The 17,963-nt window shown below is 32.9% G+C and overlaps 1 protein-coding gene across 1 annotated transcript in view; it reads left to right on the forward strand.

Moving 5' to 3' along the window:
• Positions 1-17,963, forward strand: part of HTR2C (5-hydroxytryptamine (serotonin) receptor 2C, G protein-coupled) — a 274,355-nt gene that overhangs the window by 108,391 nt on the left and 148,001 nt on the right. The window contains exons 3-4 of the mRNA XM_012653519.1: positions 8,847-8,959; positions 13,733-14,046. Of these exons, the coding sequence (XP_012508973.1) occupies positions 8,925-8,959; positions 13,733-14,046 (349 nt within the window). The 5' untranslated portion in view covers positions 8,847-8,924. The remainder of the gene's footprint in view (positions 1-8,846; positions 8,960-13,732; positions 14,047-17,963) is intronic.

Consider the following 17,963-nt stretch of genomic DNA (forward strand, 5'->3'; position numbering starts at 1 on the left):
CTAGTGTATCCCAAGTGTATATAATATTGCCAAGCACATAGTAGGCAGTAAATAAATGCACTGAATAAGTGAACAATGCTTTGATGAATACATAAACTATTGGCCGATACTGTCTTCCTAAATGAATTTTCTTTATCCCCAAAATGTTCTTTGAGAATCTTAATCCTGCCATTTACTAGGAAAAATAGCTCAACCTCTTTGAACCCCACAATTTATTTTTCTGTAAAATGCGTTTCTGTTAAAATGAAGTGAACTAATTTAATAATATCATAGTGCCTGGAAGATGGCATGTGGTCATTAAATATTTGTCGATTTGGTTTCATAGACATAGCACCTGCATTTTAAAAAATAGGGTCCTATACCTTCAACGTATAAATTGTTATTTAAAAATAAGAAAATAATGGCTCCTTGTGACAGTTTTTAAAATGTAACGATAGAAGTAGCAACACTGCCTATGATTTACTACTTAAAGAAGAACAAATGTTCATGTTGATGCATATATTTTTGTTAAACAAATGCATAATTGTCAGCATTATATGCACTTTGGAAAAGTAAAGCATTATTTAAATACCAATTCTGTGATCTCATAAAATATAGAGTCCTTGAAAAAAGAGAAAAGAATAAAATACTCTTATTAACCTATTTCCCTGCATAATTTAGAAGGTCTATAAAATCACCTGTGAGGCTAAGCACACCATACCTCAGTGGTGATTTGCACTGAATATATTTTCCGTATCAATTTCCTGAATAAACAGAAGTTTCCACTGAGAAATGAATACATTTAATCAATGCAACTTTTCAATGAATTTAACACTGATATTGAAAAATTATGCCCAGTCATAGATGATGAAACCAATTTTGAATTTACAGAGAAACTCATAACAAATTTAAATACTACAATAAGCATATTGTATGTGGAGCTGTCAGAAAACCTTACAGTCAGTTGCCTTCCTCTAAATAATCACATGGTTGTCCTACAAGATATTTAAGACCTTTGCCACATTAGAGATCTGGCCTATATTTAGTGAATCACCATTATTATACCTCCCTGGAGAGCGTATATGAGAGAGCACAAGTTGTCATCAGCTGTTGTTAAGTGGAGAGGGTGGTACTGATAAAAAGACTTTAATAAATTGTTATTGGAAATGTGGTTTTACCCAAGGACCACTTTTCTCAAAGTGCATCATCATAACATCTACTAGGGAGAAAGTCATCAAAGAAGAAAGATGCTTGTATAATTTTATGTTATTGAGAAAGACATTTTTTTTTACTAGGGAAAATACATCATTTTCATTACTGGGAGATGATTAAAAGAATGTTCTTTGTTTTGTTTCTTTTTGTTTGTAACAACTGGACTGGTGGCATTCTAAGGTGCTAAAAATAAAAACTGGATTGAACATGAAATAATGAAGTCTTCCATCCTTAGAAAAACTAACATTTTTCATGCTATATGACCTGAAAGCATATCTCATTCATGGTTATAATTTCTTTTGAAAAACTTTCAAACATACACAGTAGTACAGACAATAGCATTTAATACAATGATCCTCCATAACACCATCGCCCAGATTCAATAATTATTAAGATTTTGCAACACTGGATCGATCTAACCCTTTCTTTTTCCCATTCTCTTTGTTGAATTATTTTAAGTGATTTCACATCACTTCAATTACATTTCTAAAATTGTGGGTATATTATTATAAAACCATGATGCAATTACCACACATAACAATTTTAAGAATAATTCCTTGGTATTATCTAATACCCTAGTTAATATTTAACTTTTCCCAATCGTCTCAGAAATACCTTACCTTTTTCTTTTTAAAATTTGGATGACATTGTAGAGCAACATATTAACATTTTAGCAAAATTGTCCACAGGTGGTCTTTATTATAGAATGAGTCTATGTGATAGGAAACTGTCTCTACGGCACTGGAGTGGGTGTAACAATTGTGACTACCTACATATCGAATGATCCTTGAGTGAGCTGGAAAAACAGGTGTTGCTGTTATGAAACATCTGTTATTTCACAAATGGTTTATTTTTTCCAAATTTTCGACAATCAATACTCCATAGATTTTTAAATAATTCAAGTTAATTCTCCAACTCAAAAAACATGAATGAAAATATTCAATCACTCAAAGGGCTTTCAATTATAATAAAATGATTTCAACTTATGAAATTATGATATTTTGCAGATGGTGATAATAAAATTTGTGTATTTGTAGCATCTTTCTTTTCATTCCTCACTCCCAAAACACATAGATATTCACATGTATACACACATAAACACACACATGTGCACACACACTTTGAATTCATGAGCAAAAGGATTTGAGGATTTGTGTTGGTTTGAACTTCCTGACAGATTTTATTTTGTAAATTGAGATGTATAGGAGGTACACTGGGAGGATAATTAGCAGAATTCTCTACAAATCTAGTTAGAAAATTTAAAAAATGAAGATATATGTCATTTGTGGTCTTATATTTTACCTTTAATCACACTAAAGAGAGTTATAAAACAGGCATATCTGTTTCTCTAAATGTTGACACTATCTGAAATAAAGTTCATAGAATTGGTGGAAGAAATAGAGTATTTTCAAAGTTGTCAAACTGAAGTACTATTTTTCCTTTAAATAAATATAATGGTAGAAGTGTACACAAAACAGTAAACAGATTCTAGCTGAGAATTAAACCACTAAAGTGGAGGTCAAGCTTTTGATCGCCACAAAACTGGCCATTACTTCTTATACTTCACTTTTCTGTAAAGTATTCTAGGCACAAGACTTTTTAAAATCAGAAAATCACCGATAAATAATTTTGTTTTAAATTTTTTTGTGAGCTCATGTGGTCTCCTAACTCTTTAAGAATGCAACACGTATTTAGAATTCATTTAAGGAGGTAGAAAAAAGAGAGGTATAGAATACATGCACATTAATTTGTGGGATATGTCAGCTGTGCTATGAGAAATTCAAGTTAAAAGTCACTTTCTCCTGTCAAATCAAGAGGCTTTCTCAGGTGAACATTATGTTTTACATTTAAGTGGCAATAACAAGTAGAATCTAATTGTAGCCAAACTCAGCTATTTAAAAGTATATAAAGTAAAGCAGTATAGAATAATGCCAAATATTTGTAAAGTAAATCTGAATCACAGAATTTCAGAGCAAGAAGGGATTGAGGTCCCCTATTGCAACTTCTTAATGTCATGGATGAAAACACTGTGGCCCCAAAAAGTTGAGTGATTTACACTGAGTCACATATCAACTAAGTGACAGAGTCTTGGACTGGAACCCATGTCTCCTACCACCCAGCCTAACGTCCTTTACGTTATACCACACATATTTAACATCTGGGGTGTTTAATGATGCTAGAATAAATTATACATTATATAAATTATTAATTGTGCAAATTAATTTTGGTTTCATCTCAATTTTCTGTATTTATGACATATTTGAATTTCTCATTATCAATCTGTTATTTACAGGTATTGTTGAATTTTAGTGAGTTATATACATTTTATAGTAATAAGCTATAAAACAAGAGCAGAAGTTGCTTTTTTTTCAGATGTGACAGCCAAACCAGAATCAGACTGACCTTTCAACTCTAGAGTGGTTTTTTGTTTGTTTCTCTCCCCTTTATATAGGAGATTCTGAAGCTGTGAAATGAAGAGCTGTTGGAGAGATGAGGAGTTAAGGGTTCATTCGGCTGTCCAGATGTATCCAAGTACCTGGTTATTTGGCAATAAATACATCTGGGCAACTGATTGAACTTTTCGCTTTTCGTGACTCAACTGGAACCCTCTACAAGCAGAAGGGGCTGCTATGTAGCCAAAAGTCTGTGATCTCTTAACCTAATGTGATGGGAAGTGGGCGTGGCCTATAGGTGAAGAGATACCATTGTAAATGTAAGTGGACATGCATTTGAGTCGGTAGCTAAACTGACTTTTAAGTATCTTGGTAAAAGAGGATTTTTTTTCCAGCTCAAACATTTATAATCAAACTAACAGAAACTTTTAAACTGTTCCCATCACTGGCACTTGTCATGTGCTTAACTCACCAGTATAAAATAACTATTTTATATTGTAATTAAGAATAGCTAGCAAATGCTAGCAAATATTATTTGCATATTATATTTTAAAAATATCTAGCCTCAACCTGTGGCTATGTGCATAGGTCCATCTAATGTGTTTCCCTCAGTCACTCTTTGTCCCATTATGCAATTTCATTTTATTCATAGCAATTATAACTATCTGAAATTATCCTACCTATTTGTTGAAACATTTATTGTCTGTATATCCTGCTAGAATGTAAGCTCCATGAGAGCAATGACCTTGTCTACCTTGCTTGCTACTACATGTCCAGCATCTGGCATAGTGCCTGACACATAATAAGGAATTGATAAATATTGCAACACGCAAAAGTACTGTTATATAGTTTCAGTCCTGCAAATCAGTTGGAGTTGGTCTCCAACACAGAGACTTAACATCTGGTTTGCTCCCTTAGCTTTACTCTTTAAAAGTCTTTGCTTTACTCTGCTATATGGACACTTATGCTGAGATAATTCAGGTATAGTCCTGCTACCCACTATGGAGAAAGCAGCTTCAAATTGCTGGGCGCTCTGCCCACTAAGACAGATTCTCTCAATGTGTCTTAGTACTACCATGGAGAAATTTGCAGTAGCTCCTAGAATGCCATCAGTTTGGAAGCTGTTTGTTTTTTAAGTACTCTTTTAGGTAAATGGAACAGGTCTATCTGTGAAAAACATGATTTTATATACTGTAGATATTGAGTTAACTATCTTGTTTATTCTCACTAAATTTAACAATAACCACTCTCATGAAATATGTCATATGTCAAACACAAGCAGAAGCATTTAGTAAATACAAATGAGGAGAGAATATTCCATTTTAATTCCAGTACAGGAGCCACAGTTAAATTTGTTTGAACAACCACTTATATTATCTTGAGAGGGAGGGGAAGCAATAATGGGAGGGAATAAAAGTAATGACACTAGACCTGCATTCAAATTGAATAATCACCTTATTATTAATACAAGATCTGATGAAATGTCTGGAAGAGACCCAGAGTTCTATCTAGTTAATGCTCGCCCCCCTCTTCACTTTCAAAAGTGTCACAGTTTGGAAAAGAAATTGTAAAATCACCCAATTGTATATACCTGCATCTTCAGAACTGTTAGATTTCTCTAAGGCACACTATGGGGAAGTGTGTAGTTCTGTGTCTGGAGCATTGCAGCCTGCCGCAAACCAAGCTAAAATGCAATAAGCAAGTTGCTAGCATTGCAATATCCTGCAGTATAGATGCTTGACTAAGTAAGGAACAAATCTATTGCAGTTTCTTAGCTTGAGGCTTTTTGCCTAATATAAAATAACATTTTCTGAAACAGTATATTGCTAAACAGTGGAAGGTTATGAAATTGCCTCTCCTGAAGGGTACTCTATAAGAACATGAATTATCCACCTTCTTGAAGTGGCTTAAATATAGACTTGTCTGATGGCAAGAGACTGGATTACTTGATCACTCCTAATTTTTGAGCCCTAAGAGTTCTGTGAATTCGTAATTGTAGAATACATTAAGACCTTACAGTTGAAGATAGAACATTTGAATTTATTTAACTTCATAAAATACATTTCCAAACGAACTTTACACATTTGAAGATCTTGTGTTTACTGATGAAAGAACAGTCTTTAACTTCATTGATTATAATAACTGGAAAACTTTCTATCAAAATCATGAATAATTATCCGATTTGACTATAATTGGCAAAGGCGAATGTTTAGTATGACAAATGTATGTCTTATTAGAAAATCTCTAGAGTACATCTGAAGTTGAAAGGACAATTCCTACACTATTCATTAGACCTAAAGATAATTTTTGAATTAAAAGAGTCTACCGAAAATTGTTGTAAGTCTGTGCTGCATTAACATAATCTTCCCAGTACTAAATTGAACATTTGTGACTAATTCATTTTCGATCTAGCCATCTGCTGAAAGCTCAGTGAGTATAATAACTAGAGTAATAATTTTTGAATTATGAGTCCATAACTTCTGAACAGTGAAAACTGACAAAAACTAAACCACTATATGTATTATAACTTATTCAGTTCTTAAATGCTTTATTTAAAAAGTCAAGACAGGAATGATCCGAGTAGACTATATAGGCCATTATTTTTAACAAACATTTAGGCCTGGCATGGTGGCTCACACCTGTAATCCTAGCAATTCTGGAGGCCAAGGTGAGAGAATTGCTTGAGGTCAGAAGTTCAAGACCAGCCTGAGCAAGAGGGAGACCCCCAACTCCACTAAAAATAGAAAAATCAACTGGGCATGGCGGCACATGCCTGTAGACCCAGCTACTTGGGAGGCTGAGGCAGGAGGATCGCTTGAGCCCAGGAGTTCGAGGCTGCAGTGAGCTAAGATGATGCCACTGCACTCTAGCCCAGGTGACAAAGTGAGACCTTGTCTCAAAACTAAATAAATAACAAATAAATAAATAAAAGAATGCAAATTTTACCGGCAAAGGAAGACATGATTTTGCCTGCAAAATATTTTAGCTAATAAATTCGAGATCTACATACATAATATATTTTTATGATTATTACTCATTCTACTCAATAAAATTGAACCCTAGAAAAATAAGTATTTGTTGTTTAACCTTTCTGTTTATATTTCCCAAGAAAATATACATGTAAAAAGCATAACAAAGTTGATTGATTTTTATAGGAATATAGTATTTCAAGTACCAAAAATGGAATTCTACCATGGCTCACAATATGGATAATAAAATATTTAATGAGATGATTATCATATCAAGTTATGGTATATACAATTTCCATTGTTTTGTTATAATCTATTGGAGCATAGCGTATTTTACTCCATCTTTGAACCTTTTAAATTATACTACTATTTGGATACATGGAAAATAAACACTGAAAACCATTACAATACTTTTTGCATCAAGAAAAGAGAAAGATTTTGATACTTATGGAGGGCTAAGTAGCAGGATAGGACCTTTTGGTAGCCCTTACTATTTTTTGTGTCACATATCCAGACCTCCCAGAAATAAGGGATTTACGTGTTGTCTGGCAGGATTTTATGGGACAGAAATGGCCTGACTCAAGGTCTGGCTGATGTCATTCTCTTTCTCTCACAGAATATTTTGAGCTCTTAGCTACTGGGAGTCCATATTTTATGTATTACTGTAGTAGTAAGGGGATGGTTTTGAGATATATTTTTTTATGGAGGCAGCACTGATAGAACTGACCAGTGAGGGTTGAGGGATAAAGAGGAGTAAAAATATTAAATTTGTAGTTTAAGTGATTTATTCAAGTGAAATTTTATTTGCAAGTTTCTAGAAGAAGCTAGAAAACACGAGAGAAAGATTATCAGGATAGATTTTCTTTACCATATTCCTTGAAAATATTTACAAACTGGGCAAAACAGATGATCTTTCCATGTTATTCCATGTTCTCAAACTATTCAACTCTCTCTCTGTCTCTCTCACTCTCTGTCACTCTCTCACACTCACATGCCCTTAGGTTCTTCTCATGGATAGCCCAGTGCATGCGATTGATCCTAACACTTGTAATAGCTTTATAATCTCAGAAAAGAATACAGTTAGATGTTTGGTGTGGAAAGAGTATAATCAAAATCCTAAGCAGAACATATAGAAAAGGCAAGATGGAGAACAGAGAGGTTTGCCCAGTTTGGAATCTCTAAGCAGAAAAACCAAAGGATCTCTATGTTAGTCACTAGAATTTACACTGACTGTTTCTTCAATGTCAGTCTAAAGATTAATAGTGACATGTGCCACTCTGTAAAGATGTAATTTCCGCAAGGAGAACAGCAGAGATTCTCAGCAAATTTGCATTCAATCTTCTCTTGGCCAACACTTTAACATACCGAATATAGTGGGTGCTAAATGATGAATAATCCACTATGTAAATGTTTGATTGGGTTTTGTGATACAGCAAATAACTGTTTGAATAATAGCCTACAGAAATAAAAGGTATCCATTCTGAAATTCTTTGATAAGTCATTTAGATTTCATGTTCCTTTCTAGTACCTTAGAAGATGTATTGTCACCTTTTAAGCCACAAAAGAAACTAAAGATTTTTGTTTCAATCATCTAGTGCAACTGACCTTTTGTTTGCAATTTTAGTATTATTCCATGTGCGCTGACTGTAATATACTATCTGTTGGTTACTATCTAGTTTATACACAGAGTGGTGGCTATATTTAACATAGTAAACTTGATCATTTCATTTATTTTGGTATAAACCTTTTGCTGCCCCCTGGAGAAAATTGTTGGTTAATGCAAAAGTATAAATGGAGATTGCTTCCTCTTGAAGGAAAAAAAACTAGAAATTTTGTATAGATATGTTCACTTTATAAAAATATTTAAAACCTGTTTTAGTTTTCCCATGTTACTATAAGATGAAACCTTTTTATTTTAGACATACTACTTATTAGATTGTACACTTTCTTCTGATGGTTTGCAAACTAAGAATACATTCTTAATTTCTTTCTCAAAACATTGATGTGAAGTCATGTATACTCCAACAGGGGGAAATTTAGTAGATGCTCCATATAAATAAAGCATTTACAAGAAATTTTAGAAAAACCGTGATGGTTGTGCATTGGTAAATATATGAAAAATCTGCTCTCTTTACTATGTTTTGTCACTTACACAATATAACATGCATTCCTGTTTGCTAAATTAAATATTGACTGTTTCTTATCACCAGATAAGTGCATTTAAGTTTATTTAATTGGTTGTTATGCAAGTTATTTGGACTTTTAACTAATTTCCTTTTTTTTCTCTCCCCAGAAAGGATGAATGATGAAACCAATCTGCTAGTTTCCTCTTCTCAATTTTAAACTTTGGTTGCTTAAGACTGAAGCAATCATGGTGAACCTGAGGAACACGGTGCATTCGTTCCTGTAAGGATATTATGATTATTATTATTTTAATAAAAATGCAACTTTGTGTGTCAGCTTGCTCAAAAATGTTAAAAATGCTTCTATATGACCACCCAACTATATTTGCCTCAATCTGCATAAATGACTTGCATCCCAAAAGACTAATATTATGGGTATTTCCTATTCAAAATTCATAAATGGGGAAAAAAAACAATAAGTTGAACTCCAATGAAACACTATAGCTAATGTACTCAAACAAATAATATGGCAATGATACCCTCAATTCAAATAATCCCAGTGCTCATGGTTGCTTTCTCCATGGATAAAACTTAGAAAAGTTCTTTCCTTTTCCTTCCTGCATAAACTGAAGAGTCAAGAGAATAAAATGCCTCTGGTTTAATGAAGAATAGTTGAGGTAGCAAAAGAGAAGGTCAGAAGTGAAAGGGTAAAGGTTGGGAGATGTAGTTGGACAGAAGACAACAATGCCATCCTTGGAAGTCTTGATATAATGATCCAGTAGTTGAAGTCAGTAGAATGCAACATAAAAGGGGCAGGTAGAGAACCAGATTCAAGGACTAAGGATTGTAAATTTGATCTAATCCAGGTATGTTTTCTTTCTTACACAGTAAAATGTTGGAGTGGTTTCTTCAAACCCTACTCTTTGAGGAAGGGGGCATGGAAAAAGAGATCAAAAGCTGTGTAAACTCTGAGCAGTACAGTTGAGAAGCCCTGAATCTCCTTGCTCCTATGTGGTCTCCTCTATGATTCCTGTAAAAGAGCTCACCCAAGGAAAGTTTTCAGTGTAGTGGAGATACAAAGTACCTCAACATAGGACCCTCTGCAATGTGCATCACTATAGCCCATCTTGGATGTCATTGTTGTGACTATAGTCTCATGTATGCATGATTCCAGGAGAACCAGAGCAAACATTAAGGAATGGAAAAGGTGGAGGACAGTGATAAAGAAGAGGAAAGAGTCAGGTGTAGGAAAATGAAAGGACAAATGTTCCCATTCCATAAGCCTGTGCCAACTCAGTATATAGCCATTGGCCCATATACCAAAATGTCGGGCAGGCTTAAAGGGCACCAACTTACTCTGCTATGAAATTTAAGAATTCGTATACATTTTTTCCCATTCTATTGAGACAAAGGATCATTCCCCTCTTCTAACAATGTCCGTTGTCATATATCATGCGAAAACTCAGCAGATTTAAAATGTATTCAGACTCTTAAACTAAATTATCATTTTTATCTACTAAGAATGTAAAATGATATTTTCATTAAAAATTTAGAAGCAATGAGTAAATTATTTGCATCATTCAGAGAGACATTATGACTTGTGTACATATTTTATGAGATTCCTGTGGGCTTAATAACAATTAACGTAAGCTTTAAGAGCTAGACCTAAATTACTCCTCTTTTGTAAAAGGACTTCATTTCACTGAACACATAGGTATTAAAAATTAGGTTTTAATACAGCCAATTCTTGATTCAAACTGTACAAAAGTAATTCATGTAACCAAAACGTTTGTACCCCCGTTAATGTTCTGAAATAAAAAAAAAGAAAAAATTGTAAAAAAAAAAAAAGAAAATACAGCCAATGCTTGATTACAAATCTGTGGAAAATAGGATTGAATTTTAATAGAAATCATGAAACCTTGCCCATAAGTATTGCTCAATAAGAATTTATTAAACTGAATTTAATTGAACCCAGAAAACTAAATATTCTTTTAAGATCTATTCCAGAATTACTCCCTTATTTTGTAATTCATAAAAGATACATTTAGATCCAACAGGACTCCTCAGGAGTTCAGTATTTGTCTCATGGATTCTTTAATTTAAAAAAAGAAAAAGATTTCTGACTAGTAGAGATAATTACTCTGTTTTTTTCTACCTCCAAATTCTAAGGTATTCAAATTATAGAAATTCATAATTGGAAATACATTTTTCATGTATATTTCTGTTACGTACAATTTTATTCTGCACTCCTTTACCATTTTTAGAGATATATGAAAGAATTTAGATGTTTTCACAATTTACTTAGAAAATTTGAAGTTAGACTGCATATTCTACTAGAACCTTAAGTATAAATACATTTGTGATTCTGCAGTCAACAATTGAAGACACAGCTTATTATCTGAGATAAAATTTTGTGGGACTATTTGAGATGATAATCAGCTAATTTAAATCAGAAACATTTTTTTTTAATGACAGCAGGACAAGGTATTCATCAGCTAGGCCAGGAAAAACCCTGGAAAAGATTCTGGATTTAAAATTACTTTCTGAGGCCAGTTCTACCTACATAGGTATTGTCTTAAGATAAATTTGGGACTTAAATTCTTGGAAAATTTTGAAATACTTAAATTGAGATATAGCAACCATAAAATACTTTTGTTTAACTTTGAAGGCAGAAAGAAGGTAAGCTCCAACATTTACTGAGGGCCTATTATGACACAGGTACTATTTTCAGTACTTTACATACATAATATCATTTAATTGTAACAACAATCATGTAATAGAGATCATCCTTGTACAGATGAGGAAATTGATATTCTGATAGGTTGAGTGACTGGTCAAAACATCATTGAAGTGATATAGCCAGTCCTTTGGCCCTCTGCCAAACACAACAAATACAGAGACAGAGTAATCAAAACTGAGAGAAAATAATTTGTTTCTATTTATTTTGTCCTTTATTTCAATAACGTCTGCTCATCTTAATCACAAGTCAATTATGATATAGATTTTGGAATTGTGATATTTTTGCTTATTTTTAATGTTATAGGAAAAATAATAGGAAGAATTTACTGATTACTTCTGATTATTTGATAAAAATTACTATGTATGTCTTCTCCCTCCATGTTGCTTATATATCAGGTAGCTTTGACTAATGATGAAGTTATTTTAAACTAAATGTCTGAGGTATTAGTTTTATATCCATTATAGCATGGGAAAGTCAGTATATTTTCATGATTTCTTTATTGTCTTTCAAGATATGGAAGGATATTAACAAGATATTAAGAGAAATCAAGAGAAATGGTTTAAAATATGCTAGGAAATTATTTCAATATTTTAACTTAGGTTTAAATGATGCCGATATTTTTTCCAGTTACGTGTTCCAGTTTTAGTTCAGAAACTATGGTGCATGTGTTTGTGTAATATTATGGATATGATATGATTATGATAATTTTAATCATCTAGTTTTACTACTGTAAATTCTCTGATAATGGTAATGAGAAATGAGTCAATCAAATCACACATATATTATCCTTGCATAGAGATACTATTTTCAGTTCAAAGAACAAGTGACTGAGATAATGACATAAAAGCACTTACCTGGAGAACACATAGACTCTGGGTGTTATAATGTCAATGTTTTCCATCCCTCCAATTCCAGAAAGGATTTTCCTTCAACTGTCTTGCATAGAAAACTATTTAGCATATATCGTGCCAGTAGAAGCAGTTTTCTCTTCTAGAAATAATACAAAGATTTAACAACGACTACATATAGGAAAGGTATCCTCATGTTACTGTTTAATATTTACTAAATAACTATTATTGCACATAGAATAAACATAAAACAATCATTCACAGATGATATTCCTTGTTTTTAAGCAGGAAATATTGAACATGCTTGTCTGTCTTGTCTATTTTATTAAGGAAAATAAATATGTTAGTTTTATCAGACATTATAGTAGCTTACACTTTGAGAGAACACTCATGTATGTAACTTAAATAATTCTTACATTGTCATGAGGGGAAATCAATTTAGGATGTGCAGAAGACAACCACTTCCATCTCTGGCAGTAGCCTGCCAGCTGGCCTGAAATTCCTACTAGTAGAATCTACCTAAGTACCATCATGAGAAACGTACATTTTAAATGACCAAAGAAACTTAGTTCCCAGTGCATGAAAAGTAAGAAACCCATAGGTATTAATAATCAGCAAAAATCATTATCTAACCTAGAACAGGACACAGAAAGCATAAAACAGTAATGGGGAGAGTGGCAGGAAGAAGGAAAGTTTATAGCACAAGACATTAAGAAACTATTGAACCAGCATAAAGTCACTTTGCAAGTGCAAGAAAGTAAGATGAGAACTAAAAACGTATGTACTATTGTCAAAACCTATTGTGCCTCTTCCAAACACTTGCCTGAAGTTGGTCTGATGGCAACTTATTCCTTCTTAGCTTTGGATCAAAGGAGGCAACTTCCAATTTTCTTGTCAGGGTACTGGATCCTTTTAAGAAAATCTCCCTTCACTCTGTTGTCAGCTGTCTAAGAGGATATCTAGAAGGAAATAATATTTTTAAAATGTAAAGAATAGTCTATTACAGCAAATCAAACAATTCCGTGGTTTCAGATGAGAATAAAAGTTAAAAATACAGGCTTTGAAATCAGTGGGAACTGAGTATGGGACGCTGGCTCTGCCACTTATTGGCCGTATTGGCTTGAAAAAGTTACTTAACCTTTCTGAACCTCACTCTGTCTTATCATCTGCATAATGGATATAAATCAATACTGACTTCATGAGGTTGTTGTATGAGATCAAATGAGATAATACATATATATTTCAGTAAACTAAGTTCCTAACTCATAATGGCCATGCAATAAAAATTAGTATTCTTTGGATAGAAAGAAGACATGCTAAAAGTTTAATTAAGAGAGTAGAAATGATGATGATGATGATGATAATGATTGCTGAAGGAAAAGTAATTATTTTGTATAAGCAATAAATTGTATGTTAGCAATATAATATGTACCTGATTGTTTTTTTTCTTCTTCTTCTTAATTTTCAGTGTGCACCTAATTGGCCTATTGGTTTGGCAATGCGATATTTCTATAAGCCCAGTAGCAGCTATAGTAACTGACATTTTCAATACCTCCGATGGTGGACGCTTCAAATTCCCAGACGGGGTACAAAACTGGCCAGCACTTTCAATCGTCGTAATAATAATCATGACAATAGGTGGCAACATTCTCGTAATCATGGCAGTAAGCATGGAAAAGAAACTGCACAATGCCACCAATTACTTCTTAATGTCCCTAGCCATTGCTGATATGCTGGTGGGACTCCTTGTCATGCCACTGTCTCTGCTTGCAATCCTTTATGGTAAGTACAATTTTATTAGCTTTTCAATCTCAGATCATATCATAAATTTGTGTCAGGTTTCATAGTAAACACTCATAAAGTTAATTATGTAACATTTTGAAAAAGAAAAAAGTAAATTGTTTGACAGAAGGAATTGGATGTGTGTATCACCTTTATTAAATAAATCAGTAGCAGAGTCTTCAAAAACCAAAACAGACATTTTGTAATATTTTAAAATCATGCATAGATGTTCTCTTGCTCAGTGACATTTGTAATAAATGAGCAGTTGCCTTACTATGTACAGAATGGGATAGTTCCAGAAACATCTCCCAACCCTTGTGTTCTGGGCAGTACACATACTAATACCATCTCTAATACAGAGAAAAAAAACCAGCTTATCTTCTTTAATAAATATATTTTAAGTAATCCTTTTTATTGCTGCCAAACTAAGTGCTTGGCACAAGATAGGCACTCAATAATAGCTATTCTTCTGCTTCATGAAGTCTGCAATTCATGTTTTTACAAGGAGACAGGAGATAACAAAATTAATTACTAAATATAGAAGTGCAAATTCACGTCATCACTGTAAAAATTTAGGCACCGAAAGTTTAATATATTGATTTTAGAGAGGTTTTTAATTTTTCTTTTGATTTTCTGCCATCTCATTGTTCTGTTTATTTTGACCTGTTTTGTTTCTAGCTAATATTTATGATGGACAATTGAAATTGCTTATACGATTCTACAAAATATCTTTACCAGGAAGTTGAAGAGCCCAGTTTGAATTTAATTGCTGATATGCTTATCTTACAAAGAAGTAAAACAGACTTCCCGTTCCCTAGAGTATATAATGGAATTAGGCTAGTAGAAATAATATTGAAAGTGTATCTAGTTCTCAAATCCTAAAAGAAAATCACAGCATCCAGAAAATAATCTCTCATGAAACTTAAAAATTAATTAGTGTGTTTTAAACATACAGTGACAGTAGATTATTTTAATAGGCATTTTATAAAGTGTTCTCAGAAAATATGTTTTTTCAATCTTTACTAAGTTTCAATGATGCATTAACCTCAAAGCATCAGTATTTTAGCTGCTCAGTGGGCATTTTGCCACTCTATAGCTCTAAAATTAAGAAAAGTTTACTGGAATGAAGTGAAATTGCAATTTAGAAGGTATATTTTGTCCTGTGGTGTCTGTTTCATTTTGCCAGTTTCTTCCTTAGGAAAAAAATATATCCGAGTGGCCAAATAATGGCATTGGCATAAATCCAAATCTCCTAATACATCTATTTCCCCTCCCAAATAAACAAAGAACAGGAAAAACAGATAAAACTACACAATACCACCACCAAGTTTGGAGAACACTCAAATTCCAAATTACCTTTAAGTACAAAAACAAAATCACATTGAGTTATCTATTAGCTCCCACCACATTCTGTTGTGTAGAGGAAGGGCAGTCCAAGAGAAACTGCAAGAAAGAGACAAGAGGAAAGCTAGCAGGAAGCCTAAGATTGATCTAAAATCACCACAAGAAAATAAGTCTACACCAAGTATGAAGATACTGAAAAGTTTCTCTAGAAAGTCAACCTTCAGGTAGTGGCTCTAAAAGTATGCAAAGAACTCAAGAAAGCAGCCTGGGAAAAGCAACTATTTGGAAGTAGAAAGGGTAAAAAGGAAGCCAGAGGTGACTTTTGAAAAAAATGCACAGTGAAAGGAAAAAGATACAAGAGGGGAAAATTTCTCATCTTACAAGATAAAAATATTTCAACATATAAAGACCCATCACCCCTGACCCTACTGCCTCCCTCTGTCCCCAAAAGTCCCCTAGTAAAGAAACCATACTTTGATACATGGAGAAAAGAGGATGCTCTTGAGCTTGGAATCTTAGAAGTTACCTACGAACCGCCAGCCCTGTTCATAGAAATTCAGAGATGTAACCAATCTTCATCTATACCAAACCACTATGAAAAGAAATCAGAATATGAGAATCAAAAGAAAGCATTTGATGAAAATTCCAAATTCCACCAATAAAGAATGAGCAAGCAAAAGAAAGCTATAACAAAACAATTCAAATGAAATTAAATATCTTCAAATAATAATGCTAAGGTATTAAAAAAAAAGTACCTCGAAGTACTAATCTAAAAACTAAGAATAGAAATGGACGAAAAATAGGACAACATGAAGCAAAAGTTGATTGAACTCAGGACAAATAAAATAGAAGAAAAAGACAAAATCATATCAATATGAACATTAAATTAAAAGTGCTCAAAGAAGAATTAATTCATATAATCACTTAATAAGGAGTATAGAAGAAAACAGGTAAACAAAGAGAATGAGGATAAGGAAGAAAAAGGTGTCAGAAAGAGGGTGTTTGAAATGGAATATCAACAAAAAAGAGCCAACCTATGTATGAGAATCCTCAAAAAGGAAAAAAATAATAAAATAGAATTAAATAGTGAATTGTGCTGCCATAAACATTCAGGTGCAGATGTCTTTATCATAGAATGATTTTTGCTCTTTTGGGTAGATGCCTAATAGTGCTACTGCTGGATCAAGGATGTGGAAACAACCCAAGTGCCCGTGAATTCATGAGTGGATTATTAAAATTTGGTATATGTATACAATGAAATATTACTCAATCATAAGAAACAACAGTGATCTAGCACCTCTTATACTTTCCTGGATTAAACTTAAGCCCATTATCCAAAGTGAGGCACCACGAGATTGAAAGAATGGGCTCCACTTGTACTCACCATCAAATTGGTACTAACTGATCAACACTAGGGTGCTCACATGGCAGTAATACTCTCCAGGAATTAGGGGAATGGGGGGGGGTAAACCCACAACTAAAGGACACAGGGAGCATTGTAGGGGGGAAGGGCATGCCTTTAACCCTCGCTTGGGTGAGGCAAAGACATAAAGTGTAACCAAAATGTGTGTACCCTCATAATACCCTGAAAAAAATTTGTAAATAAAAAAATAGAATTAATATTTAAAACTATAATATAATCCAAGAATGTTTTTCAAAAATAAAAGAGTCTGAATCTACTTATTGAAAAATTCAGCCCAGTCCTAGAAAATTGACCTGAAACGATAATATCTGAGACATTAGATTCTAAATATAAAGAAAAAATCCTCAGGGGTTCTAGACAAAGAGAGGGAAAACTTTACAAGAGCAAGAGAGTTAGATTGCCCTTACATGTCACAAAAATAACAAAGCAAAGCAACAGTGAAACAATACTTTCAAAAACTTCAACCATTTATAGCACATTCTTTCAAAGGCAAATCTAAAATAACAGAAAACAGATCAATAGTTTCCAGGACCTGAAGGCATTTATTTTGGTATTATGCAACTGTTCTATATCCTGATTGTGATGATGGTTATACAAATATATAAATATTTCTCAAAATTTGAAGAACTATAAATTCTAGTGTACAATTTTAAAAGGGTAAAAATTATTGTATATAAAAGATACCATAAATTTAAAAATACTCAAAGAAAGTTTGAAACCATAATTTTATATCCAGAAAAGTTGCCCATGAGTGCTATAAAAAATTTGAATTTTTTTAAAACTCAGAGCATTCTGTACCATAAACCCTTCTTAAAAAATAAAATAGTGGATGAGTTTCATCTAAAAAAAAAGTAATGATTGGAAAAATTTCATCAAAAAGACTGATGATAAACATTTAATATACTTAATTTTAGAGCCAAGACAAAAGTAAAGGTGGTACAAGGGCAGGAGAATACTGTATGTTATATGGTAATATATTATGTGTTATATGTCCTAATAAATTATTAAATACAAAAAAAATGCAACTAAAAATTAGGAAAAGAAGAGAAAGGGAAAGGAGAATAAGAAAGTAGAATAATGTCATTCATTTTTCTATAAACAAAAGGTTGGAGTTAAATGATATCAGATAAAAAAAACCTGGAAAATCAGA

The sequence above is a fragment of the Propithecus coquereli genome, unplaced genomic scaffold (assembly GCF_000956105.1).
Source record: "Propithecus coquereli isolate 6110/MARCELLA unplaced genomic scaffold, Pcoq_1.0 Scaffold421, whole genome shotgun sequence".
Classification (NCBI taxonomy): Eukaryota; Metazoa; Chordata; class Mammalia; order Primates; family Indriidae; genus Propithecus; species Propithecus coquereli.